This window comes from Oncorhynchus keta, chromosome 12, assembly GCF_023373465.1.
Source record: "Oncorhynchus keta strain PuntledgeMale-10-30-2019 chromosome 12, Oket_V2, whole genome shotgun sequence".
Lineage (NCBI taxonomy): Eukaryota > Metazoa > Chordata > Actinopteri > Salmoniformes > Salmonidae > Oncorhynchus > Oncorhynchus keta.
In genome coordinates, this window is record NC_068432.1 from 18,801,286 (window position 1) to 18,829,106 (window position 27,821).

Below are 27,821 nucleotides of genomic sequence, written 5' to 3' on the forward strand. Positions count from 1 at the left end.
AAGTTTGTGCCAAACCTAGCTAACATGTTAAAGCCACTGCTTGAACTTTTGAACAAAACCAAACAGTGGAAGTGGACAGACAGATGTGAGGAGGCCTTCAAGAAAGTGAAAACAGCCTTAGCTCAGTCAGAGGCCCTAACCCACTTCAACCCCAACTTGCCATTACAGTTGGCATGTGATGCATCGCCTTATGGCGTTGGTGCGGTTGTCTCACACATCATGCCATCAGGTGAAGAAAAGCCAATTGCTTTCGCATCATGGACCTTAAGTAAAGCCGAGAGCAATTATGCACAGACAGAGCGTGAAGCACTTGCCATTGTGGCTGGAGTTAAGAAATGTTAACAGTTTCTGTTTGGCCAATGATTCACACTGCTGACGCCTCACCTCCATCGTTGGTCCCCACACCGGCATTCCGTCGCTTGCAACCAGTCACATGCAGCGATGGGCGTTATTGTTATCTGCTCACCAGTACAATATCAACACCAGTGGTGATAACACCAACACCTCAAAGCTTATCACTCAGCTAAGGACCCTGGGACTAAACCCCTCCCTCTACAACTGGATCATGGACTTCCTGACGGGCCGCTCCCAGGTGGTAAGGGTAGGTAACAACACATCCGCCACGCTGATCCTCAACACGGGGCACCTCGAGGGTGCATGCTCAGTCCCCTCCTGTACTCCCTGTTCAGTCATGACTGCACGGCCAGGCACGACTCCAACACCATCATTAAGTTTGCCGGTGACAACAGTGGTAGGCCTGATCACCGACAACGACGAGAAAGACTATAAGGAGGTCAGAGACATGACAATGTGGTGCAAGGACAACAACCTCTTCCTCAATGTGATCAAGACAAAGGAGATGATTGTGGACTACAGGAAAAGAAGGACTAACCACGCCCCTATTCTCATCGGCGGGGCTGTTGTGGAGCAGGTTGAGAGCTTCAAGTTCCCTGGTGTCCACATCACCAAACTATCTTGGTCCAAACACACCAAGAGTCGTGAAGAGGGCACAACAAAGCCTATTCCCCCACAAGAGACTGAAAAGATTTGTCATGGGTCCAGATCCTCAGATCCTCAAAATTCTATAGCTGCACCATCGAGCGCATCCTGACTGGTTGAATCACTGCCTGGTATGGCAACAGGTCGGACTTTGACCGCAAGGCACTACAGAGGGTAGTGCGTAAGGCCCAGTACATCACTGGAGCCAAGCTTCCTGCCATCCTGGACCTCTATACCAGGCGGTGTCAGAAGAAGGCCCAAAAAACTATCAAAGACTCCAGCCACCCTAGTCATAAAATGTTCTCTCTGCTACCATATGGCAAGCGGTACCGGAACGCCAAGTCTAGGTCCAAAAGACTTCTTAACAGCTTCTACCCCCAAGCCATAAGACTCCTGAACAGCTAATCAAATGGCTACCCAGACTTTTTGCACCCGCCCACTGTTTTAAGCTGCTGCTACTCTCTGCATAGTCACTTTACCTCTACCTACATGTACATATTACCTCTATTACCTCGACTAACTGGTGCCCCCGCACATTGACTCTGTAGCGGAACACCCTGTATATAGCCTCGCAATTGTTAGTTTACTGCTGCTCTCTAATTATTTGTTACTTTTATTTAAATTATCTATTTTTTACTAAACACTTATTTTTCTTAAACTGCATTGTTGGTTAAGGGCTTGTAAATAAGCATTTCACTGTAAGGTTGTATTCAGCGCATGTAACAAATAAAATTGGATTTGAGATGACCTTTGCTGACGAAACAACTTGTGTTAAAGATCTGTCACAAACTACATGCATACCATTTCAGTCCTGGCCAACCAAGCTGTTGAGGTAGTCTATATGACGTACATAACGCTGAGAGGAGAGGTCATCGTCATAGAAAATAATCTAACCTGCCTGAAAGGCTATAATAATATCTCATCAGTGTACTGTATGTACATACATAAGGACAAATCTGACATGAAGGCCACTTTGGGAAACAAAAACATCTTCCAAGTTTTGATTTTGGGATGAACTATAATACAAGTATTATTACAGTGCACCAACAGTGAATAACACTACACACTCAGTCACTCACGTCTAAATATGCACTGTTGCTGTTCTGTCTCCTCTGGTCTGACGCCACACCTCCCTCTTCTCCCCCTCCGTCTCAACCTTGGGTGCAAACACACAGCATCATAACACAGTAAATGACTGGGAATGTATGAATTCTGCTACCAAGTAAGTGACCCTTACTTGAGCTTGGGGTAAAACATTTTGACTTCAGCAGGTGCGGGTCACTGGCCTGTAGGGCTCCTTGCCTTTGTTGAAGTCTGGTTTGATGGTAAACACTCCATTTCCATCTGCTCTTATCGTGCAGACAAGCATTCCTTCTCCCTTTGGCCAAGTCTGAGAAATACAATAATAAAATGCCACTTTTCAATGCCTGAATTGGAATCTACTTCAAAGTTATTACATACAAAGCAGGGTAATAAGTGTATAGGCTACATAGTGGTTTTCCCCCTTGTGCTACTCACTTGCCCGTTGGTCCCAGGTTCCCCATGATGTGCATGGTCTGTACAGGTGTGTTGACCATGTGGCTGGTCTTCACAAAGTCCTCCGAGGGGTCCCAGGTAATCAGCCTGGACTTGGGGATGGTGCGGTCACTGCAGACCAACAGAATACCACAAACACATTTTGCATACAAGGGTATGGTGTAATGTGAACATAGCGGTACGCTGTCTTCAAAGCAGCACGATGCATCAATGCTGCTTCAATTACATTCACTTTAATAATAATTCACTTTGGTGAGTAACAGGGACCTACACTGGGCGTCTGTCCTGTCGTCTGTGTCTGACATTGGCCATTCTATGTGCCAGTAAGGAAGGATTGGACTTGACCTGCGTCACCATACTCTGGGAATGCTGTAGTGAGTACATCAAAAACAGCTTTAAAACAATAACATTTCTTTTGGACAGAAAATAGGTAAATGCTTTGTTTTGAATAATGAAATTGTCACGTCTGCTCCAGCTCCCTCTCTCTGGCGCTCGAGGTCGCCAGGCTGCTCATCATTACGCACACCTGTCCCCATTTTTACGCGCACCAGCGCTTCATCGGACTCACCTGGACTCCATCACGTCATTGATTACCTCCCCTATATCGGTCACTTCCTCAGTTTCATTCCCATGTCTGCATCGATGTTGTTTTGTTTCTCTTGTCCAGACTCTGTTCAACTCTAGTTTCATGTCTATTTATTAATAAATCCTCCCCCTATACTTGCTTCCTGTCACCCAGCGTCTTTGGTTACAGAACAGTTACAGATATGGAGATTCTGTTGAAAACCACCCCTTCCCAATTGGTGTAGCAGTCAGAATCGGTGTAGGTGAAAATCCTGCAGTTCCATCTGCCCCTGGTCCGCTCCTGAGCCATGATCTCTGTGTGGTATTGTCTCTCCAGCGGAGTCTGGCATACTGACTCACTCTGGAACAAACCCACTTCATATTGTGCACACACACACCTTACTATGCAACATCAAACTATCCTAAACAGTAAATTCTTATTTGTTATAAGGACACTGACTGAACAGCTTCTCCTGCCAGCCTACCACTAACTACTCATCATTTCTGGCTGAAACAAAACCAAGATGTTGTGGTCCATATCTAGTCACCACGAAAATGACATCTACTCAACAAAGAAGCATCTGACATCTTTCTGTTTCAAAACACCTAACATCATCTTCCTGTTTCAAAACAGTGTTAACACCTGATTGAGCCTGTGAGTTGAGGGTGTCCAGCTCAATGCCTCCCCTCTCCTGTTGAGTCAAAACCTCCTGCTGAAGGTGTTGGGAGAGGGCTGCTGTGGAGGTGACTCTCTGAATACGGATCCTGTAAACACCATTGTAAATATAAACAAAGTAAACGGGATTCTAGCTAGCTAAATGCCATTTTTCATGGCAAACTCAGGGATCAGGTCAAGCAATATACTGGGTGTTTATCATCATCTGCTTTGAGAGCTAACGTTAGCTAACGACAGTGTCTTGCTTGTATGGCAATGCAAGGACTAAAAGCCACACAACGGCCAACTGCAACTTACTTAATTCTAAGGTTTTTGACAGCATCCCGGGAACGATAGGCAGCCTCTCCGGTGTCGGTGCTCCAGCCGTCTGCCATGTTGTAACATTGGGAACTTTATTGATGGCTAGCTAACTAGCTAGGTTAGCAACATACACTCACACGCGCGCTATGTATACAGCAGCAGGCAATTTTGCCAATTTTGTAGCTAGTACTTTTCTTAAGCGTCTGCTCGTTGCATGGTAACAACTGTCTGCCAGCCTGGTTGGGTTTCTGGCGAGCAATACAACTATTTATTGGTTCACTACCGCCACCTACCGTGGGATACAGTTCAGAGCAACAGAATAAATACCCCCACTGATCGCAGGTAAGATAATATCAGTATTATAATATTCCCTTGATGTAAAAGTTTAAGAACCCCTGATGTAATTAATTAAGACAAAAATCTGTCTGACACAACTAACTGCAATTTAAAAAGCTTTATTGGAAATACACGTTTCAAACAGCACAATTCAAGTACAGATGAGTGTAGCTAAATCAGATACATGCTAATTTAGTTTAAATGTGATGTATTCCTCCAGTCCCAGTTAATTTCTACTCTTTTGACATGCTTCAGACCAGATGCATGCTTCACTTCAGTGTACAATGGTCCTACATTTGCATATCACAGTGTTTGAAGCTTTTACGTTCTGCATCTCTCTGCTGTCTTTCATCTGAAGCCATATCCTCCAAGGTCTAAACAGGTGTAGATTTCCATCTCTGTGTGGGAGACCAGATATTGCAAGGAGACCAGTAAGGGGCCCTCAACTCTTCACTTTGGCCAAAGGAGACCTAAGACCCCAATACCAGTGACACTGCCCTGAGGTTGGTGATGTCCTTTGGATGAGACTGTTGAGACAGAGGTCTTATCTCTCTGTGGTTACTAAAGATGTCATGGCACTTATGACATGAGTAGAGGTGTTGACCCTGCTTCTCCTGGCTATATTTCCAACCCTAAGCATGTAAATCCAACTCATTATCATAGGCTGTATGGGGATCAATATAATTTTTTTTTAAATAATGCTGCATGTCTCAAAATATAAGAATGAGACCAATATATGTATTTTGCTAATCATAGTTCCCATCTCTGAAATTATGTTTGTGTGTGTTGTAGGAATAACCAATACTCAAAAGCTGTGTGTGTGTGTGTGTGTGTGTGTGTGTGTGTGTGTGTGTGTGTGTGTGTGTGTGTGTGTGTGTGTGTGTGTGTGTGGTAGAAGTAATAGTTGGCCATTATTTCTTTGAACATCTCAGTTTGGGCAGCAGCCACTCAAGAAACCTGTCAATCAAAAACCACAGGAGAATAAATAGTATTATAAACTGGGTGGTTCGATCCCTGAATGCTGATTGGCTGAAAGCCGTGGTATATTTAAGCAATAAGGCACGAGGGGGTGTGGTATATGGCCAATATACCACAGCTAAGGACTGTTCTTATGCACAACACGGAGTGCCTGGATACAGCCCTTAGCCGTGGTATATTGACCGTATACCACAAACCCCCAAGGTTTCTTATTGCTATTATGAATTGGTTAACAACGTAATTAGAGCAGTAAAATTAAATACTTTGTCATACCTGTGGTATACGGTCTGATATACCATGGCCGTCAGCCAATCAGCATTCAGGGCACGAACCACCCAGTTTATAACAGACCGTATACCACGGGTATGACAAAATATTTATTTTTACTGCTCTAATTAAGTTGGTAACCAGTTAATAATAGCAATAAGGCACCTCGGGGTTTGTGGTATATGGCCAATATACCACAGCTACGGGCTGTATCCAGGCACTCCGTGTTGCATCGTGTTTAAGAACAGCCCTTAGCCGTGATATATTGGCCATATATCACACCTCCTCGTGCCTTATTGCTTAAGTTTGCACTTACACATCAGATAGCTACTCTTTCTCTGCTACCTCATTCTATTTCTCTAATTCTCTAGTCTAGTATTCCCTGGTTATGTTCCACTTCTCCCTCCTCTATTTCCTCACCTCTTCCTCAGACTCTTCTTTTCCTCTTTCTTGTCCTCCTCCTTACTTTCTCCAACATTTCCCATCTGTTGCGTCTTACTAGCCTTCTCTTGCTTCAATTCCTTTTTGGCCTTGCCCTTCTTTTTCTTATTGACCTTCCCTTCCTGAATATTTTGGACAAGCAGATAAAGTAATGTAAGTTTATGGGTTCTCTTCTCTTGAGCTACTATACCTAGAGCTATACTATACCAGAGAAGGACTTATGCTATACTATAGAAGGACTTACGGCCAATATTCCCTTCTTGTATTTCCTCTCACCTGTGGGGCCACTCCAGCCATTTCCTGGAGCAGCTTCCTGCCGGTCTCGCTCAGGTTGGTGATGGGAGCCAGGCGAGGGCTGTGGCGGTATGGGAAGTTCTCTGTTCGGGGCGGAGCGATAATGACAGGGTTGAGAGGAGTCCGAGGCCTTGGAACATTTACTGGGTAGGGAGAGCCTACAGCAGAGGGCAGGGCCCGTAGGGCTTCAGCCAGGGTCCGGTGTGCTGAGCTCACAAGAGGAGAGAGGCCATTCTTGACAGATACAGGACCTGAGACCTTCCCTGGGCTCTGTAGGACCAGAAAGTAAAGTAACATATCAGGAAAGTGCTATGTTCAACACAATCAGTAGAAATACTTTATAACTACTCTATACACATTGCAGATACATGCCTACCCTCAATAAGTAATTGTCTGCACCATTTCCAATCCCCCATGTATATATATAAAAAATATTTAATATGCAGAACTTACCAGGAAGTCTGACTCATCGAAGGAGTGGAGAGACAGATCATCCTCATCCATATCCCTCACATCAAGCTTTGTCACCTTTCCATTCTCAACTTTCAGCTTTGGGGTCCTCCTTTCATGATCCTCATCATCACACTATGTATCAGAGTCAACTAGTCAGAGACCATCCTCCTCCCAGTGATGTCACTCAACAAAGAGATGGACGGTAGGGTACAACTCTTTTACCTCAGATTCACAGTCAGTGAAGGAGTAGATGGAAAAGTCATCAGAACTGGAGGATGAGATCACATCATCATATTTTCTCTCTATCAGCCGAGTCACCCTTCCAGACTGAGGAGACAGAGAAAGGCATGTACTCATGGCAGCCATAGAATACATAGAATAAGTAGGCAATCCAACATGGTTGTACAAGTAGTGAGTAATACATGGGTAACTGAAAATGCAATAAATGCAACTCCCATAACATTAGGGGTGGGGCAAAAGATCTTCCATAGTGCAGGATTCTTTAGCATCTCGAATTGATAATTGTCAATTCAACCAAGCCAACCAAGATGGCCATATGAATCAACAGATTGATCTAACTGTTGTGTCTCTATGGGAACAGCAGAGATGACCTGGCTGAGAGGCTCTGGATTGATGCTCCATCCATCCCCAGATGTCTGGTCCTGCCCATAGCTCACAATGATTGGCTGTTAACAGTAAAGAATGAATTCAACACTGCTTTGCTCATTTTGGCCTTGAATTGTGTATCAATAAATAACATAAGGACTGTTATGTGGTTGAATTTGACTTACAGGCCTTTTGTGGATCTGAGGGGTCTGCACTGAATTAGACTGTCAAGACAGCATTCAATTAAGTTAGATCGGGATATCTGCATTTGCTTTAATTCTGAGAACTGCAGTTTGTACATGCAGAATGCATAACTAATGTGTATGTGTTTTTGTTTCAGGTCAGATATGACTTACAGGCTTTGGCCTTCTGTGCACCTTGCCGGTTGGCCACAACACGGAATCAGGGGTGTTCACCCTCACTGGTTTCAACTGTCAACACAACACGCAATTTAAAATGTGATAATATAACAAAAACAGGACAAAACAAACAAATATTTGATATTTACCACATAAGGACGGCGTCTTAAAGCTCTTTTGATTCTCTCATCATTACGATCCATCTTTCTTTCTGAGGGAAACATTTCCATCAATTAATTGACACAAAACACATCCTGACTCACAAACAGACACACACACACACAAAGATGGCATCCCAAATGGCACCCTATTCCCTATATATGTATATAATATATATGTTGGGAAGGAGGTGCACCAAAAGGCCAAAGATTACCTGCAACAACCTGAGTGAAGAAAACTATTGAACAGATTACATCAAATCTGAACACCGTTTATGTAGTGAATTAATGCATGGTTACGTCATTTTGGGTCACAGCTTTATGACTGTGCTTAACACGTCACAATAAAAACGCTTGTTTGGAGCCGGACTGGTTGTAGCTCAATAACGAACGTGATGTGCTTATTATATCTTACTGACTGAGTAATGGTTGTATCGATGGTTGGTTGGACGTTTTACATAGATAGGCCAACATGATATCAATAGGAAGAAACCATTCCTTGCCAAATGTTTTTTGTATTATTGTTTTACTTTGAGTAACATTAAGGGACCACAATGGAAGCCGTTTACTTTATTGTGTTGTCCCTGGCCTGACACGTTTTATTTAATTAAACGGATTTTATTATTTTATTAAATTGTCCAATCAAATATATCTAACTTTCTATCTTACTCACATGAGCTGTTGAGGACTCCTTGGTCATCACATTTCAGGCACAAGCCAGCAGGTGGAAGGAAGTGTCTTTAAATGCAGCACTGCCTTTAACGCACTTCATGGTCTGCGCAACAGTATCTTTGTGGTTGTGAAAGTGATTGATCCAAATGCGGAAGTTCAGTACATTTGTTTTGGTTTAGCAAGCTAACTTCTCAAGTCTTGGCTAAAGTGTTGTGCAATATTGGAGGAAAAGTGTCGTTACTGACATTTTGTATTGTGCTTGATTATCCTCTAGTAGTTTGACAAGTATGCACTGAGCATCAACATGATCACCCGAATAGTTTAGAAAGATGTGGTTCAGAGGTTCAAGAGTTTTACTCCTGAGTTCAGGCTAACAAGTGGCATTGTTGCTGTCATTATAGTATTGTAATGAAACAGACAGGGAGCAGGTCTCGAAGCCTCGGACCTTCTAGCCCGAGGTCCGGTGCGCTATCGCCTGTGCGGCAAAAGCATGCTCGTGCGGCCGAGTCAATTTCCGCGCTTATAAACCCAGGGTCGTTACAGTATCATCAGTTTTGTTTACAGTCACTACATATTTCGGTTTATCAGAAGATGTCTAAAGTCTTGGAACTACAGTTTTTGCCAATGGGCATGGTACCTTAGCAAGGAGGGGTTGAGTGACTCAAGAATCATGCTCAGTAGCTAGCTAGCCACTTTGAATGGGTCTGTTGTAACGTTATCTAGCGTGCTACAACGTGTAGCTAACGCTAATGACGTAACAGATGGTGCCATTAGGCTACAGCAGCAAGCTAGAGCACAACACATCAATGCCGCTGATGTCTGTCAACCCGATAATATCCGTTTAATCACCTCCTCTTCCTTTGCGGTACACAAGCTCATCACATACTCCTTCCACCACCAGACAGAGACCCAGATACTCCTCAGCATTGGGGTTCTGGTGATCCTCTGTGGTGGGATTGAGAAGACTGTGGGCACTGTTTGGTTCCTCCTCATGTTTCAGCTGCTCTCTATCAACACAGGGAGGGGTGTTGTACACAACCGTGGGGCTGGTACTGTTTGGTGCATCTGCCCAGAATCAAGTGGAGGGGTTAGTTCCTGTATCCCCCTCCCTTATGGGTATGGCCACAGTGTACTCACTTATGGTTAAGGGCTTTCGTTTTTGGGGTCAGTGTACCCATGTTAGCTCTGGCCTGGCTGTTTCTAGTCATAGTAACACTTTTGGTCCCACACTCTCTTCCTCTGCAACCCCATCATAGCAGGGGGGATCTCTATCCTTACTCCAACCTTATTGTGGTTGAAAATAACTGTGATACACTGCAGTATGTCACAGCTTTAAGTGGGTTTAATAGTGTAGTTAAGTGGTAATATGTTTATGTGCGGCGCTGTGGTCTAAGGCACTGCATCTCAGTCTTCAATCCCTGGTTCGAATCTAGGCTGTATCACATCTGGCCGTTATTGGGAATCCCATAGGGCGGTGCACAATTGGCCCAGCTCTGTCCGGGTTTGGCCAGGGTAGGCCATCATTGTAAACAAGAATTTGTTCTTAACTGACTTGCCTAGTTAAATAAAGGTTCAATTAAAATAAATAATATGCTTGAAATGTGTGTTGAGTCCTCATGCTGAACATAACGGGATGTTTTGTTAGGAAAATCTACCAGAAGGGGCTGGCACCCACTTCTAGACATGTCTGATGCTCAGGGGCAACTCTGGTTTTAGAAGTGTTTTTTCTCCCCATCCGGTCAGATAAATAGTCCAAACAGCCAACCCAACCGTGTCCTCATGGCCCTAAAGCACACTTTTGCCTCGTTTTGTATCACCTTTCAATGATACATCTGGGGGGGACAAAAACGCAATTTCAGAATGGGGGGGGTCTCCTCTCCCTGTCCCCAGTGAAAGTTGTGCCCCTGAACATTGATGTCCTGTATGACCCTACATAAATAGAGAAGGAAGACGGTCCACCCACCCTGAGTACTGAGAAAGCACTAGACGCATCATTTATCCTACAAGACGAGAGGTCATTAAATTAACATGTATAATGAGCAGTTTCAATAGATGATCCTCAGCTGTAATTGAATACTGTACAATAGGCACCTAGTGGTCCCCCATGATTAGTTAGAGAATCACTGTTTAGTTAGATAAGCTCTGTGTAATCTCTCCACATTCTCATTGGTTGCAGAATCATACCCAGTCCAAGCCTACGCTCCAGTTTCCTCCAACCTACAGGCTACCGAGACCACACCAAAGACATTTGAAGGCTGGGCCCACTCCTACTATACACAGGGGAGCCCTGTTGAGTTCTTAGGTTATTATGTTCACAACCATGGATATGCCCTCAAGCATAGCCTTGGGTAACGTCACGAACATGAACACAGCTGCAGCCACAGTCACGGACACAGTCATTGGCAGACATCTGCCTCTCAAACCAGCAGTCACTGGGCTCCAGTGGCTCAACATCTACATTCTCAACATTCTCTCCAGTCGGTCAGTCAGTGCCCCCCCAGAGTTTCACAGCAAACATGCCGTTGTCTTCATTGACAGGCACCGTTGTCTTCATTGACAAATTGATAACATAGAAAACTCATTGAATGACAGAGACCTCTCATTTGTTATACGTTGAAATGTAATATACTTGGACATGGGGTTTGAGGTAGTACTTAAAAGGTACACGGTTTCTTCAATGATGCTTTTGGTTTGAAGAGTCAATCAAACTGAAAGTTCAGGGTCAAATCACTGCAAGAAGGTTTAGATTGTCAGTTGAATGTAAGACCACTCATTTTGGATTGTACTTTGTGTTGTTCTACACATACGGTAGACAAATCTCTTGATCTATACAACCTTTATAAATCAGGCAATTTATTTATATTGTATTTTTCTTTCCTTAACTACTTACAGCAATGAAATTAAATAGCATCCACTCACCAGTAAATTAGATCCATTACATGCAGTTTGTTGGGCAATGCATCATTCAACATTATTGTAAATTCTGGAGCAGGGAGCAGTGGTTGAGGTTATGAAGAGTGTGGGCTACAAGGGCAGATTATGATGTCATCTATAGAAACTACATGCATACCATTTCAGTCCTGGCCAACCAAGCTGTTGAGGTAGTCTTTATAAGCTGTTGAGGTAGTCTTTATGACGTACATAACGCTGAAAGGAGGAAAAGAGAGGAGAGGTCATCGTTATAGAAAAGACTCTAACCTGCCTGAAAGACTATAATAATATTTCATCAGTGTACTGTATGTACATGCATAAGGACAAATCTGACATTAGGCCACTTTGGGTTACAAAAACATCTTCCAAGTTTTGAGTTTGCATGAACTATAATACAAGTATTGTTACAGTGCACCAACAGTGAATAACACTACACACTCAGTCACTCACGCCCATCTGCGGCCCGCTAACCGTTAGCTGTCTTATCGGCTGCTATCTGAATAGACAATCGGACAATTTATTTTTATTATTATTATTATTATTTCTTCTTCTTCTTCTTGGGCCTCTATAACTATATCTATTGTTTGTTTTTTTGTGTGTGATTTGGATTAATCCCCTCTACCACACGGAACCCCACTAATCTACTGACGGAACGCGGAAGAGGTGGCTAATAACAGACCTCCATCCTTCGCTAGCTTGCTACCGATGGCCTGGCTAGCTGTCTAAATCGCCGTGACCCCCCAACCAACCTCTCTACTCACACGACTAAGCATGCCTCTCCTTAATGTCAATATGCCTTGTCCATTGCTGTTCTGGTTAGTGTTTATTGGCTTATTTCGCTGTAGATCCTCTAGTCCTGCTCACTATACCTTATCCAACCTATTAGTTCCACCACCCACACATGCAATGACATCTCCTGGTTTCAATGATGTTTCTATAGACAATATCTCTCTCTTCATCACTCAATACCTAGGTTTACCTCCACTGTATTCACATCCTACCATACCTTTGTCTGTACATTATCCCTTGATGCTATTTTATCGCCCCCAGAAACCTCCTTTTACTCTCTGTTCCAGACGTTCTAGACGACCAATTCTTATTGCTTTTAGCCGCACCCTTATTCTACTCCTCCTCTGTTCCTCTGGCGATGTAGAGGTGAATCCAGGCCCTGCAGTGCCTAGCTCCACTCCTATTCCCCAGGCGCTCTCTTTTGATGACTTCTGGGGCGGCAGCGTAGCCTAGTGGTTAGAGCGTTGGACTAGTAACCGGAAGGTTGCGAGTTCAAACCCCCGAGCTGTCGTTCTGCCCCTGAACAGGCAGTTAACCCAGGCCGTCATTGAAAATAAGAATATGTTCTTAACTGACTTGCCTGGTTAAATCAAGGTAAAATTTTTAAAAAAATAATAATTCTGTAACCGTAATAGCCTTGGTTTCATGCATGTTAACATTAGAAGCCTCCTCCCTAAGTTTGTTCTATTCACTGCTTTAGCACACTCTGCCAACCCGGATGTTCTAGCTGTGTCTGAATCCTGGCTTAGGAAGACCACCAAAAATTCTGAAATTTTAATTCCAAACTACAAAATTTTCAGACAAGATAGAACTGCCAGTGTTGCAATCTACTGCAAAGATAGCCTGCAGAGTTCTGTCCTACTATCCAGGTCTGTACCCAAACAATTTGAACTTCTACTTTTAAAAATCCACCTCTCTAAAAACAAGTCTCTCACCGTTGCCGCCTGCTATAGACCACCCTCTGCCCCCAGCTGTGCTCTGGACACCATATGTGAACTGATTTCCCCCCATCTATCTTCAGAGCTAGTGCTGCTAGGCGACCTAAACTGGAACATGCTTAACACCCCAGCCATCCTACAATCTAAACTTGATGCCCTCAATCTCACACAAATTATCAATGAACCTACCAGGTACCTCCCCAAAGCCTTAAACACGGGCACCCTCATAGATATCATCCTAACCAACTTGCCCTCTAAATACACCTCTGCTGTCTTCAACCAAGATCTCAGCGATCACTGCCTCATTGCCTGCATCCGTAATGGGTCAGCGGTCAAACGACCTCCACTGATCACTGTCAAACGCTCCCTGAAACACTTCAGCGAGCAGGCCTTTCTAATCGACCTGGCCGGGGTATCCTGGAAGGATATTGATCTCATCCCGTCAGTAGCATACTCCTGGGCTACAATTACCCGGGCCCACGACCGGTCTGTCGATGTCACCGCAAGAAGAGGAATAAACAGACTCACCCCATCGCGACGTCCCCCAAAGGTTAGCTCTCTAGCCCTCGCTATCTCCCTGCTTGCTAATTCGGCCTGCTAACGGCTAGCTTGTCTAGCCCGGGCCTACGAACTGTTAGCTTGTTAGCACAGGCCTGCTAACCATCTGGCTCACTGCATTCCAAACACTCTGAACCCATTTACTTTCTATCTCTCTTTGATTTTTATTTTGTTTATACCTTCCGGAAACCTGCCTCACCCACTGTGATACGGAATCGCTATCACCTTTCATTTTTATTTTATTTTTATGACACACTCAAGAACCTCCAGACGCTAACCAGCTAACCAGCTACAAGCTATTTAGTCATTGTTAGTTTTTTTTTTTTTTTTTTTTTTTTAAACCTGGATAACACTCGCCAGCCCAGCTTCCCTGCCCATCCACCGCTGCCCCCTGGACACTGATCTCTTGGCTACATAGCTGACACACGCTGGACTGTCCATTAATCACGGTACTCCATTCTGCTTGTTTGTTTTATCTGTCGGCCCAGTTGCCTAGTCAACGCCATTTTACCTGCTGTTTGTTGTGCTAGCTGATTAGCCTCGCCTACTGTTTTTAGCTAGCTTTCCCAATTCAACACCTGTGATTACTGTATGCCTCGCTGTATGTCTCTCCCAAATGTCAATATGCCTTGTATACTGTTGTTCAGGTTAGTTATCATTGTTTTAGTTCACAATGGAGCCCCTAGATCCACTCTGCATACCCCTGTTACCTCCTTTGTCCCACCCCCACACATGCGGTGACCTCACCCATTACAACCAGCATGTCCAGAGATACAACCTCTCTCATCATCACCCAGTGCCTGGGCTTACCTCCGCTGTACCCGCACCCCACCATACCCCTGTCTGCGCATTATGCCCTGAATATATTCTACCATGCCCAGAAACCTGCTCCTCTTATCCTCTGCCCCCAACGCTCTAGGCGACCAGTTTCGATAGCCTTTAGCCGCACCCTCATACTACTCCTTCTCTGTTCCGCGGGTGATGTGGAGGTAAACCCAGGCCCTGCATGTCCCCAGGTACCCTCATTTGTTGACTTCTGTGATCGAAAAGTCTTGGTTTTATGCATGTCAACATCAGAAGCCTCCTCCCTAAGTTTGTTTTACTCACTGCTTTAGCACACTCTGCTAACCCTGATGTCCTTGCCGTGTCTGAATCCTGGCTCAGGAAGGCCACCAAAAATTCAGAGATTTCCATACCCAACTATAACATCTTCCGTCAAGATAGAACTGCCAAAGGGGGCGGAGTCGCAGTCTACTGCAGAGATAGCCTGCAAAGTAATGTCATACTTTCCCGGTCCATACCCAAACAGTTTGAACTACTAATTTTGAAAATTACTCTCTCCAGAAACAAGTCTCTCACTGTTGCCGCCTGCTACCGACCCCCGTCAGCTCCCAGCTGTGCCCTGGACACCATTTGTGAATTGATCGCCCCCCATCTAGCTTCAGAGTTTGTTCTGTTAGGTGACCTAAACTGGGATATGCTTAACACCCCGGCAGTCCTACAATCTAAGCTAGATGCCCTCAATCTCACGCAAATCATCAAGGAACCCACCAGGTACAACCCTAACTCTGTAAACAAGGGCACCCTCATAGACGTCATCCTGACCAACTGGCCCTCCAAATATACCTCCGCTGTCTTCAACCAGGATCTCAGCGATCACTGCCTCATCGCCTGTATCCGCCACGGAGCCGCAGTCAAACGACCACCCCTCATCACTGTCAAACGCTCCCTAAAACACTTCTGTGAGCAGGCCTTTCTAATCGACCTGGCCCGTGTATCCTGGAAGGACATTGACCTCATCCCGTCAGTTGAGGATGCCTGGTCATTCTTTAAAAGTAACTTCCTCACCATTTTGGATAAGCATGCTCCGTTCAAAAAATGCAGAACCAAGAACAGATACAGCCCTTGGTTCACTCCAGACCTGACTGCCCTCGACCAGCACAAAAACATCCTGTGGCGGACTGCAATAGCATCGAATAGCCCCCGTGATATGCAACTGTTCAAGGAAGTCAGGAACCAATACACGCAGTCAGTCAGGAAAGCTAAGGCCAGCTTCTTCAGGCAAAAGTTTGCATCCTGTAGCTCCAACTCCAAAAAGTTCTGGGACACTGTGAAGTCCATGGAGAACAAGAGCACCTCCTCCCAGCTGCCCACTGCACTGAGGCTAGGAAACACGGTCTCCACCGATAAATCCATGATTATCGAAAACTTCAATAAGCACTTCTCAACGGCTGGCCATGCCTTCCGCCTGGCTACTCCAACCTCGGCCAACAGCTCCGCCCCCCGTAGTTCCTCACCCAAGCCTCTCCAGGTTCTCCTTTACCCAAATCCAGATAGCAGATGTTCTGAAAGAGCTGCAAAACCTGGACCCGTACAAATCAGCTGGGCTTGACAATCTGGACCCGCTATTTCTGAAACTATCTGCCGCCATTGTCGCAACCCCTATTACCAGCCTGTTCAACCTCTCTTTCATATCGTCTGAGATCCCCAAGGATTGAAAGCTGCCGCAGTCATCCCCTCTTCAAAGGAGGAGACACCCTGGACCCAAACTGCTATAGACCTATATCCATCCTGCCCTGCCTATCTAAGGTCTTGAAAGCCAAGTCAACAAACAGGTCACTGACCATCTCGAATCCCACCGTACCTTCTCCGCTGTGCAATCTGGTTTCCGAGCCGGTCACGGGTGCACCTCAGCCACACTCAAGGTACTAAATGATATCATAACCGCCATCGATAAAAGACAGTACTGTGCAGCCGTCTTCATCGACCTCGCCAAGGCTTTCGACTCTGTCAATCACCAAATTCTTATCGGCAGACTCAACAGCCTCGGTTTTTCGGATGACTGCCTTGCCTGGTTCACCAATTACTTTGCAGACAGAGTTCAGTGTGTCAAATCAGAGGGCATGCTGTCCGGTCCTCTGGCAGTCTCTATGGGGGTGCCACAGGGTTCAATTCTCGGGCCGACTCTTTTCTCTGTATATATCAATGATGTTGCTCTTGCTGCGGGCGATTCCCTGATCCACCTCTACGCAGACGACACCATTCTATATACTTTCGGCCCGTCACTGGACACTGTGCTATCAAACCTCCAAACGAGCTTCAATGCCATACAGCACTCCTTCCGTGGCCTCCAACTGCTCTTAAACGCGAGTAAAACCAAATGCATGCTTTTCAACCGATCGCTGCCTGCACCCGCATGCCCGACTAGCATCACCACCCTGGATGGTTCCAACCTTGAATATGTGGACATCTATAAGTACCTAGGTGTCTGGCTAGACTGCAAACTCTCCTTCCAGACTCACATCAAACATCTCCAATCAAAAATCAAATCCAGAGTCGGCTTTCTATTCCGCAACAAAGCCTCCTTCACTCACGCTGCCAAGCTTACCCTAGTAAAACTGACTATCCTACCGATCCTCGACTTCGGCGATGTCATCTACAAAATGGCTTCCAACACTCTACTCAGCAAACTGGATGCAGTCTATCACAGTGCCATCCGTTTTGTCACTAAAGCACCTTATACCACCCACCACTGCGACTTGTATGCTCTAGTCGGCTGGCCCTCACTACATATTCGTCGCCAGACCCACTGGCTCCAGGTCATTTACAAGTCCATGCTAGGTAAAGCTCCGCCTTATCTCAGTGCACTGGTCACGATGGCAACACCCATCCGTAGCACGCGCTCCAGCAGGTGTATCTCACTGATCATCCCTAAAGCCAACACCTCATTTGGCCGCCTTTCGTTCCAGTACTCTGCTGCCTGTGACTGGAACGAATTGCAAAAATCGCTGAAGTTGGAGACTTTTATCTCCCTCACCAACTTCAAACATCAGCTATCCGAGCAGCTAACCGATCGCTGCAGCTGTACATAGTCTATAGGTAAATAGCTCACCCTTTTTCACCTACCTCATTCCCATACTGTTTTTATACTGTTTTTATTTATTTACTTTTCTGCTCTTTTGCACACCAATATCTCTACCTGTACATGCCCATCTGATCATTTATCACTCCAGTGTTAATCTGCAAAATTGTTATTATTCGCCTACCTCCTCATGCCTTTTGCACACATTGTATATAGACTGCCCATTTTTTTCTACTGTGTTATTGACTTGCTAATTGTTTACTCCATGTGTAACTCTGTGTTGTCTGTTCACACTGCTATGCTTTATCTTGGCCAGGTCGCAGTTGCAAATGAGAACTTGTTCTCAACTAGCCTACCTGGTTAAATAAAGGTGAAATAAAAATAATAAAAAAATAAAAGTAGAGGATGCCTGGATATTTTTTTTTAAATGCCTTCCTAACCATCTTAAATAAACATGCCCCATTCAAGAAATTTAGAACCAGGAACAGATATAGCCCTTGGTTCTCCCCAGACCTGACTGCCCTTAACCAACACAAAAACATCCTATGGCGTTCTGCATTAGCATCGAACAGCCCCCGTGATATGCAGCTGTTCAGGGAAGCTAGAAACCATTATACACAGGCAGTTAGAAAAGCCACGGCTAGCTTTTTCAAGCAGAAATTTGCTTCCTGCAACACTAACTCAAAAAAGTTCTGGGACACTGTAAAGTCCATGGAGAATAAGAACACCTCCTCCCAGCTGCCCACTGCACTGAAGATAGGAAACACTGTCACCACTGATAAATCCACCATAATTGAGAATTTCATTAAGCATTTTTCTACGGCTGGCCATGCTTTCCACCTGGCTACTCCTACCCCGGTCAACTGCACTGCACCCCCCACAGCAACTCGCCCAAGCCTTCCCCATTTCTCCTTCTCCCAAATCCGTTCAGCGGATGTTCTGAAAGAGCTGCAAAATCTGGACCCCTACAAATCAGCCGGGCTGACAATCTGGACCCTTTCTTTCTAAAATTATCTGCCGAAATTGTTGCCACCCATATTACTAGCCTGTTCAACCTCTCTTTCGTGTCGTCTGAGATTCCCAAAGTTTGGAAAGCAGCTGCGGTCATCCCCCTCTTCAAAGGGGGGACACTCTTGACCCAAACTGCTACAGACCTATATCTATCCTATCATGCCTTTCTAAGGTCTTCGAAAGCCAAGTCAACAAACAGATTACCGACCATTTCGAATCTCACCATACCTTCTCTGCTATGCAATCTGGTTTCAGAGCTGGTCATGGGTGCACCTCAGCCACGCTCAAGGTCCTAAACGATATCTTAACTGCCATCGATAAGAAACATTACTGTGCAGCCGTATTCATTGATCTGGCCAAGGCTTTTGACTCTGTCAATCACCACATCCTCATCGGCAGACTCGACAGCCTTGGTTTCTCAAATGATTGCCTCGCCTGGTTCACCAACTACTTCTCTGATAGAGTTCAGTGTGTCAAATCGGAGGGCCTGCTGTCCGGACCTCTGGCAGTCTCTATGGGGGTGCCACAGGGTTCAATTATTGGACCGACTCTCTTCTCTGTATACATCAATGAGGTCGCTCTTGCTGCTGGTGAGTCTCTGATCCACCTCTACGCAGACGACACCATTCTGTATACTTCTGGCCCTTCTTTGGACACTGTGTTAACAACCCTCCAGGCAAGCTTCAATACCATACAACTCTCCTTCCGTGGCCTCCAATTGCTCTTAAATACAAGTAAAACTAAATGCATGCTCTTCAACCGAGCGCTACCTGCACCTGCCCGCCTGTCCACATCACTATGTGTCAAACTGTTTTGCTTTATCTTGGCCAGGTCGCAATTGTAAATGAGAACTTGTTCTCTTGTTCTCTCCGTCTCAACCTTGGGTGCAAACACACAGCATCATAACACAGTAAATGGCTGGGAATGTATGAATTCTGCTACCAAGTAAGTGACCCTTACTTGAGCTTGGGGTAAAACATTTTGACTTCAGCAGGTGCGGGTCACTGGCCTGTAGGGCTCCTTGCCTTTGTTGAAGTCTGGTTTGATGGTAACCACTCCATTTCCATCTGCTCTTATCGTGCAGACAAGCATTCCTTCTCCTTTTGGCCAAGTCTGAGAAATACAATAATAAAATGCCACTTTTCAATGCCTGAATTGGAATCTACTTAAAAGTTATTACATACAAAGCAGTGTAATAAGTGTATAGGCTACATAGTGGTTTTTCCCCTTGTGCTACTCACTTGCCTGCTGGTCCCAGGTCCCCCATGATGTGCATGGTCTGTAGAGGTGTGTTGACCATGTGGCTGGTCTTCACAAAGTCCTCCAAGGGCTCCCAGGTAATCAGCCTGGACTTGGGGATGGTGCTGTCACTGCAGACCAACAGAATACCATAAACACATTTTGCATAGAAGGGTATGGTGTAATGTGAACATACCGGTACACTGTCTTCAAAGCAGCACGATGCATCAATGCTGCTTCAATTATATTCACTTTAATAATAATTCACTTTGGTGAGTAACAGGGACCTACACTGGGTGTCTGTCCTGTCGTCTGTGTCTGACATTGGCCATTCTATGTGCCAGTAAGGTAGGATTGGACTTGACCTGCGTCACCATACTCTGGGAATGCTGTAGTGAGTACATCAAAAACAGCTTTAAAACACTAACATTTCTTTTGGACAGAAAATAGGTAAAAGCTTTGTTTTGAATAATGAAATTGTCACATCTGCTCCAGCTCCCCCCTTTAAAATCCTCCCCTATACTTGCTTCCCGTCTCCCAGAGTCTTTGGTTACAGAACCGTTACAGAAATCGAGATTCTGTTGAAAACCACCCCTTCCCAATTGGTGTAGCAGTCAGAATCGGTGTAGGTGAAAATCCTGCAGTTCCGTCTGCCCCTGGTCCGCTCCTGAGCCATGATCTCTGTGTGGTATTGTCTCTCCAGCGGAGTCTGGCATACTGACTCACTCTGGAACAAACCCACTTCATATTGTGCACACACACACACACACCTTACTATGCAACATCAAACTATCCTAAACAGTAAATTCTTATTTGTTATAAGGACACTGACTGAACAGCTTCTCCTGCCAGCCTACCACTAACTACTCATCATTTCTGGCTGAAACAAAACCAAGATGTTGTGGTCCATATCTAGCCACAACAAAAATAACATCTACTCAACGAAGAAGCATCTGACATATTTCTGTTTCAAAACACCTAACATCATCTTTATTTTTCACATCATCATCTTTCTGTTTCAAAACAGTGTTAATACCTGATTGAGACTGTGAGTTGAGGGTGTCCAGCTCAATGCCTCCCCTCTCCTGTTGAGTCCAAACCTGCTGCTGAAGGTGTTGGGAGAGGGCTGCTGTGGAGGTGACTCTCTGAATACGGATCCTGTAAACACCATTGTAAATATAAACAAAGTAAACGGGATTCTAGCTAGCTAAATGCCATGTTTTCATGGCAAACTCAGGGATCGGGTCAAGAAATATACTGGGTGTTTATCATCCTCTGCTTTGAGAGCTAACGTTAGCTAACGACAGTGTCTTGCTTGTATGGCAATGCAAGGACTAAAAGCCACACAACGGCCAACTGCAACTTACTTAATTCTAAGGTTTTTGACAGCATCCGGGAACGATAGGCAGCCTCTCTGGTGTCGGTGCTCCAGCCGTCTGCCATGTTGTAACATTGGGAACTTTATTGATGGCTAGCTAACTAGCTAGGTTAGCAACATACATAAACGCGAGCTATGTATACAGCAGCAGGCAATTTTGCCAATTTTGTAGCTCGTACCTTTCGCAAGCGTCTGCTCGTTGCATGGTAACAACTGTCTGCCAGCCTGGTTGGGTTTCTGGCGAGCAATACAACTATTTATTGGTTCACTACCGCCACCTACCGTGGGATACATTTCAGAGCAACAGAATAAATACCCCCACTGATAGCAGGTAAGATAATATCAGTATTATAATATTCCCTTGATGTAAAAGTTTAAGAACATCGGATGTAATTAATTAAGACAAAATTCTGTCTGACACAAATAACTGCAATTTAAAAAGCTTTATTGGAAATGCACGTTTCAAACAGCACAATTCAAGTACAGATAGATGAGTGTAGCTAAATCAGATACATGCTAATTTAGTTTAAATGTGATGTATTCCTCCAGTCCCAGTTAATTTCTACTCTTTTGACATGCTTCAGACCAGATGCATGCTTCACTTCAGTGTACAATGGTCCTACATTTGCATATCACAGTGTTTGAAGCTTTTACGTTCTGCATCTCTCTGCTGTCTTTCATCTGAAGCCATATCCTCCAAGGTCTAAACAGGTGTAGATTTCCATCTCTGTGTGGGAGACCAGATATTGCAAGGAGACCAGTAAGGGACCCTCAACTCTTCACTTTGGCCAAAGGAGACCTAAGACCCCAATACCAGTGACACTGCCCTAAGGTTGGTGATGTCCTTTGGATGAGACTGTTGAGACAAGAGGTCTTATCTCTCTGTGGTTACTAAAGATGTCATGGCACTTATGACATGAGTAGAGGTGTTGACCCTGCTTCTCCTGGCTATATTTCCAACCCTAAGCATGTAAATCCAACTCATTATCATAGGCTGTATGGGGATCAATATCATTTTTTTTTAAATAATGCTGCATGTCTCAAAATATAAGAATGAGACCAATATATGTATTTTGCTAATCATAGTTCCCATCTCTGAAATTATGTTTGTGTGTGTTGTAGGAATAACCAATACTCAAAAGCTGTGTGTGTGTGTGTGTGTGTGTGTGTGTGTGTGTGTGTGTGTGTGTGTGGTAGAAGTAATAGTTGGCCATTATTTCTTTGAACATCTCAGTTTGGGCAGCAGCCACTCAAGAAACCTGTCAATCAAAAACCACAGGAGAATAAATAGTATTATAAACTGGGTGGTTCGATCCCTGAATGCTGATTGGCTGAAAGCCGTGGTATATTTAAGCAATAAGGCACGAGGGGTGTGGTATATGGCCAATATACCACAGCTAAGGACTGTTCTTATGCACAACACGGAGTGCCTGGATACAGCCCTTAGCCGTGGTATATTGACCGTATACCACAAACCCCCAAGGTTTCTTATTGCTATTATGAATTGGTTAACAACGTAATTAGAGCAGTAAAATTAAATACTTTGTCATACCTGTGGTATACGGTCTGATATACCATGGCCGTCAGCCAATCAGCATTCAGGGCACGAACCACCCAGTTTATAACAGACCGTATACCACGGGTATGACAAAATATTTATTTTTACTGCTCTAATTAAGTTGGTAACCAGTTAATAATAGCAATAAGGCACCTCGGGGGTTTGTGGTATATGGCCAATATACCACAGCTACGGGCTGTATCCAGGCACTCCGTGTTGCGTCGTGCTTAAGAACAGCCCTTAGCCGTGATATATTGGCCATATATCACACCTCCTCGTGCCTTATTGCTTAAGTTTGCACTTACACATCAGATAGCTACTCTTTCTCTGCTACCTCATTCTATTTCTCTAATTCTCTAGTCTAGTATTCCCTGGTTATGTTCCACTTCTCCCTCCTCTATTTCCTCACCTCTTCCTCAGACTCTTCTTTTCCTCTTTCTTGTCCTCCTCCTTACTTTCTCCAACATTTCCCATCTGTTGCGTCTTACTAGCCTTCTCTTGCTTCAATTCCTTTTTGGCCTTGCCCTTCTTTTTCTTATTGACCTTCCCTTCCTGAATATTTTGGACAAGCAGATAAAGTAATGTAAGTTTATGGGTTCTCTTCTCTTGAGCTACTATACCTAGAGCTATACTATACCAGAGAAGGACTTATGCTATACTATAGAAGGACTTACGGCCAATATTCCCTTCTTGTATTTCCTCTCACCTGTGGGGCCACTCCAGCCATTTCCTGGAGCAGCTTCCTGCCGGTCTCGCTCAGGTTGGTGATGGGAGCCAGGCGAGGGCTGTGGCGGTATGGGAAGTTCTCTGTTCGGGGCGGAGCGATAATGACAGGGTTGAGAGGAGTCCGAGGCCTTGGAACATTTACTGGGTAGGGAGAGCCTACAGCAGAGGGCAGGGCCCGTAGGGCTTCAGCCAGGGTCCGGTGTGCTGAGCTCACAAGAGGAGAGAGGCCATTCTTGACAGATACAGGACCTGAGACCTTCCCTGGGCTCTGTAGGACCAGAAAGTAAAGTAACATATCAGGAAAGTGCTATGTTCAACACAATCAGTAGAAATACTTTATAACTACTCTATACACATTGCAGATACATGCCTACCCTCAATAAGTAATTGTCTGCACCATTTCCAATCCCCCATGTATATATATAAAAAATATTTAATATGCAGAACTTACCAGGAAGTCTGACTCATCGAAGGAGTGGAGAGACAGATCATCCTCATCCATATCCCTCACATCAAGCTTTGTCACCTTTCCATTCTCAACTTTCAGCTTTGGGGTCCTCCTTTCATGATCCTCATCATCACACTATGTATCAGAGTCAACTAGTCAGAGACCATCCTCCTCCCAGTGATGTCACTCAACAAAGAGATGGACGGTAGGGTACAACTCTTTTACCTCAGATTCACAGTCAGTGAAGGAGTAGATGGAAAAGTCATCAGAACTGGAGGATGAGATCAGGTCATCATATTTTCTCTCTATCAGCCGAGTCACCCTTCCAGACTGAGGAGACAGAGAAAGGCATGTACTGATGGCAGCCATAGAATACACTGGCATTGACCCTCAAGGAAATGTAGAATATGTAGGCAATACATGGGTAACTGAAAATGCAATAAATGCAACTCCCATAACATTAGGGGTGGGGCAAAAGACCTTCCATAGTACAGGATTCTTAAGCATCTCGAATGGATAATTGTCAATTCAACCAAGCCAACCAAAATGGCCATATGAATCAACAGATTGATCTAACTGTTGTGTCTCTATGGGAACAGCAGAGATGACCTGGCTGAGAGGCTCTGGATTGATGCTCCATCCATCCCCAGATGTCTGGTCCTGCCCATAGCTCACAATGATTGGCTGTTAACAGTAAAGAATGAATTCAACACTGCTTTGCTCATTTTGGCCTTGAATTGTGTATCAATAAATAACATAAGGACTGTTATGTGGTTGAATTTGACTTACAGGCCTTTTGTGGATCTGAGGGGTCTGCACTGAATTAGACTGTCAAGACAGCATTCAATTAAGTTAGATCGGGATATCTGCATTTGCTTTAATTCTGAGAACTGCAGTTTGTACATGCAGAATGCATAACTAATGTGTATGTGTTTTTGTTTCAGGTCAGATATGACTTACAGGCTTTGGCCTTCTGTGCACCTTGCCGGTTGGCCACAACACGGAATCAGGGGTGTTCACCCTCACTGTTTTCAACTGTCAACACAACACGCAATTTAAAATGTGATAATATAACAAAAACAGGACAAAACAAACAAATATTTGATATTTACCACATAAGGACGGCGTCTTAAAGCTCTTTTGATTCTCTCATCATTACGATCCATCTTTCTTTCTGAGGGAAACATTTCCATCAATTAATTGACACAAAACACATCCTGACTCACAAACAGACACACACACAAAGATGGCATCCCAAATGGCACCCTATTCCCTATATATGTATATATATATATGTTGGGAAGGAGGTGCACCAAAAGGCCAAAGATTACCTGCAACAACCTGAGTGAAGAAAACTATTGAACAGATTACATCAAATCTGAACACCGTTTATGTAGTGAATTAATGCATGGTTACGTCATTTTGGGTCACAGCTTTATGACTGTGCTTAACACGTCACAATAAAAACGCTTGTTTGGAACCGGACTGGTTGTAGCTCAATAACGAACGTGATGTGCTTATTATATCTTACTGACTGAGTAATGGTTGTATCGATGGTTGGTTGGACGTTTTACATAGATAGGCCAACATGATATCAATAGGAAGAAACCATTCCTTGCCAAATGTTTTTTGTATTATTGTTTTACTTTGAGTAACATTAAGGGACCACAATGGAAGCCGTTTACTTTATTGTGTTGTCCCTGGCCTGACACGTTTTATTTAATTAAACGGATTTTATTATTTTATTAAATTGTCCAATCAAATATATCTAACTTTCTATCTTACTCACATGAGCTGTTGAGGACTCCTTGGTCATCACATTTCAGGCACAAGCCAGCAGGTGGAAGGAAGTGTCTTTAAATGCAGCACTTGCCTTTAACGCACTTCATGGTCTGCGCAACAGTATCTTTGTGGTTGTGAAAGTGATTGATCCAAATGCGGAAGTTCAGTACATTTGTTTTGGTTTAGCAAGCTAACTTCTCAAGTCTTGGCTAAAGTGTTGTGCAATATTGGAGGAAAAGTGTCGTTACTGACATTTTGTATTGTGCTTGATTATCCTCTAGTAGTTTGACAAGTATGCACTGAGCATCAACATGATCACCCGAATAGTTTAGAAAGATGTGGTTCAGAGGTTCAAGAGTTTTACTCCTGAGTTCAGGCTAACAAGTGGCATTGTTGCTGTCATTATAGTATTGTAATGAAACAGACAGGGAGCAGGTCTCGAAGCCTCGGACCTTCTAGCCCGAGGTCCGGCGCGCTATCGCCTGTGCGGCAAAAGCATGCTCGTGCGGCCGAGTCAATTTCCGCGCTTATAAACCCAGGGTCGTTACAGTATCATCAGTTTTGTTTACAGTCACTACATATTTCGGTTTATCAGAAGATGTCTAAAGTCTTGGAACTACAGTTTTTGCCAATGGGCATGGTACCTTAGCAAGGAGGGGTTGAGTGACTCAAGAATCATGCTCAGTAGCTAGCTAGCCACTTTGAATGGGTCTGTTGTAACGTTATCTAGCGTGCTACAACGTGTAGCTAACGCTAATGACGTAACAGATTGTGCCATTAGGCTACAGCAGCAAGCTAGAGCACAACACATCAATGCCGCTGATGTCTGTCAACCCGATAATATCCGTTTAATCACCTCCTCTTCCTTTGCGGTACACAAGCTCATCACATACTCCTTCCACCACCAGACAGAGACCCAGATACTCCTCAGCATTGGGGTTCTGGTGATCCTCTGTGGTGGGATTGAGAAGACTGTGGGCACTGTTTGGTTCCTCCTCATGTTTCAGCTGCTCTCTATCAACACAGGGAGGGGTGTTGTACACAACCGTGGGGCTGGTACTGTTTGGTGCATCTGCCCAGAATCAAGTGGAGGGGTTAGTTCCTGTATCCCCCTCCCTTATGGGTATGGCCACAGTGTACTCACTTATGGTTAAGGGCTTTCTCATAATCACCCATGTTAGCTCTGGCCTGGCTGTTTCTAGTCATAGTAACACTTTTGGTCCCACACTCTCTTCCTCTGCAACCCCATCATAGCAGGGGGGATCTCTATCCTTACTCCAACCTTATTGTGGTTGAAAATAACTGTGATACACTGCAGTATGTCACAGCTTTAAGTGGGTTTAATAGTGTAGTTAAGTGGTAATATGTTTATGTGCGGCGCTGTGGTCTAAGGCACTGCATCTCAGTCTTCAATCCCTGGTTCGAATCTAGGCTGTATCACATCTGGCCGTTATTGGGAATCCCATAGGGCGGTGCACAATTGGCCCAGCTCTGTCCGGGTTTGGCCAGGGTAGGCCATCATTGTAAATAAGAATTTGTTCTTAACTGACTTGCCTAGTTAAATAAAGGTTCAATTAAAATAAATAATATGCTTGAAATGTGTGTTGAGTCCTCATGCTGAACATAATCGGGATGTTTTGTTAGGAAAATCTACCAGAAGGGGCTGGCACCCACTTCTAGACATGTCTGATGCTCAGGGGCAACTCTGGTTTTAGAAGTGTTTTTTCTCCCCATCCGGTCAGATAAATAGTCCAAACAGCCAACCCAACCGCGTCCTCATGGCCCTAAAGCACACTTTTGCCTCGTTTTGTATCACCTTTCAATGATACATCTGGGGGGGACAAAAACGCAATTTCAGAATGGGGGTCTCCTCTCCTTGTCCCCAGTGAAAGTTGTGCCCCTGAACATTGATGTCCTGTATGACCCTACATAAATAGAGAAGGAAGACGGTCCACCCACCCT

General features: G+C 44.5%; 4 protein-coding genes across 17 annotated transcripts in view; all 4 read right to left on the minus strand.

Annotated features, from left to right (window-relative positions):
- mks1 (MKS transition zone complex subunit 1) overlaps positions 1 to 4,337 on the minus strand; it is a 30,494-nt gene extending 26,157 nt beyond the window's left edge. Inside the window, 9 exon segments of the mRNA XM_052457808.1 lie at positions 2,122 to 2,155; positions 2,282 to 2,367; positions 2,370 to 2,389; positions 2,518 to 2,646; positions 2,807 to 2,904; positions 3,326 to 3,497; positions 3,556 to 3,607; positions 3,743 to 3,864; positions 4,073 to 4,337. Coding sequence (XP_052313768.1) covers positions 2,122 to 2,155; positions 2,282 to 2,367; positions 2,370 to 2,389; positions 2,518 to 2,646; positions 2,807 to 2,904; positions 3,326 to 3,497; positions 3,556 to 3,607; positions 3,743 to 3,864; positions 4,073 to 4,149 — 790 coding nt within the window. The 5' untranslated portion in view covers positions 4,150 to 4,337.
- Positions 4,338 to 4,514: 177 nt separating this feature from the next.
- LOC127906101 (uncharacterized) lies at positions 4,515 to 27,346 on the minus strand. Of its 4 annotated transcripts, none has more exons than XM_052457798.1 (10): positions 26,716 to 27,346; positions 7,959 to 8,020; positions 7,807 to 7,881; positions 7,636 to 7,674; positions 7,456 to 7,530; positions 7,067 to 7,171; positions 6,845 to 6,976; positions 6,374 to 6,661; positions 6,077 to 6,219; positions 4,515 to 4,809 (listed from the first exon to the last, which is right to left on the minus strand). In XM_052457798.1, exons 2-10 carry the CDS (start codon positions 8,010 to 8,012, stop codon positions 4,686 to 4,688), a joined length of 1,035 nt encoding a protein of 344 aa, XP_052313758.1. In that variant the 5' UTR covers positions 8,013 to 8,020; positions 26,716 to 27,346; the 3' UTR covers positions 4,515 to 4,685. The 4 variants fall into 4 exon arrangements, with proteins under 4 accessions (XP_052313758.1, XP_052313757.1, XP_052313756.1 ...); XM_052457797.1 differs by lacking the exon at positions 26,716 to 27,346 and adding an exon at positions 9,489 to 10,149; XM_052457796.1 differs by lacking the exon at positions 26,716 to 27,346 and adding an exon at positions 9,277 to 9,337 and having other exon boundaries at positions 7,959 to 8,016.
- The window catches only part of LOC127906104 (uncharacterized), a 45,218-nt gene continuing 39,170 nt past the window's right edge, over positions 21,774 to 27,821 (minus strand). For 4 of the 10 annotated variants that reach the window (XM_052457791.1, XM_052457790.1, XM_052457788.1 and 1 more), the window contains 9 exons: positions 25,190 to 25,251; positions 25,038 to 25,112; positions 24,867 to 24,905; positions 24,687 to 24,761; positions 24,303 to 24,407; positions 24,081 to 24,212; positions 23,610 to 23,897; positions 23,313 to 23,455; positions 21,774 to 22,072 (listed from right to left, as the gene is read on the minus strand). In XM_052457791.1, coding sequence (XP_052313751.1) covers positions 21,949 to 22,072; positions 23,313 to 23,455; positions 23,610 to 23,897; positions 24,081 to 24,212; positions 24,303 to 24,407; positions 24,687 to 24,761; positions 24,867 to 24,905; positions 25,038 to 25,112; positions 25,190 to 25,243 — 1,035 coding nt within the window. In that variant the 5' untranslated portion in view covers positions 25,244 to 25,251 and the 3' untranslated portion in view covers positions 21,774 to 21,948. The other 6 variants (XM_052457786.1, XM_052457792.1, XM_052457793.1 and 3 more) reach the window with 6 other exon arrangements.
- LOC118391065 (uncharacterized) overlaps positions 22,072 to 27,821 on the minus strand; it is an 81,998-nt gene continuing 76,248 nt past the window's right edge. For both annotated transcript variants that reach the window (XR_008060794.1, XR_008060792.1), the window contains one exon: positions 22,072 to 22,488. The gene's annotated coding sequence lies outside the window, so the exon portion shown is untranslated. The remainder of the gene's footprint in view (positions 22,489 to 27,821) is intronic.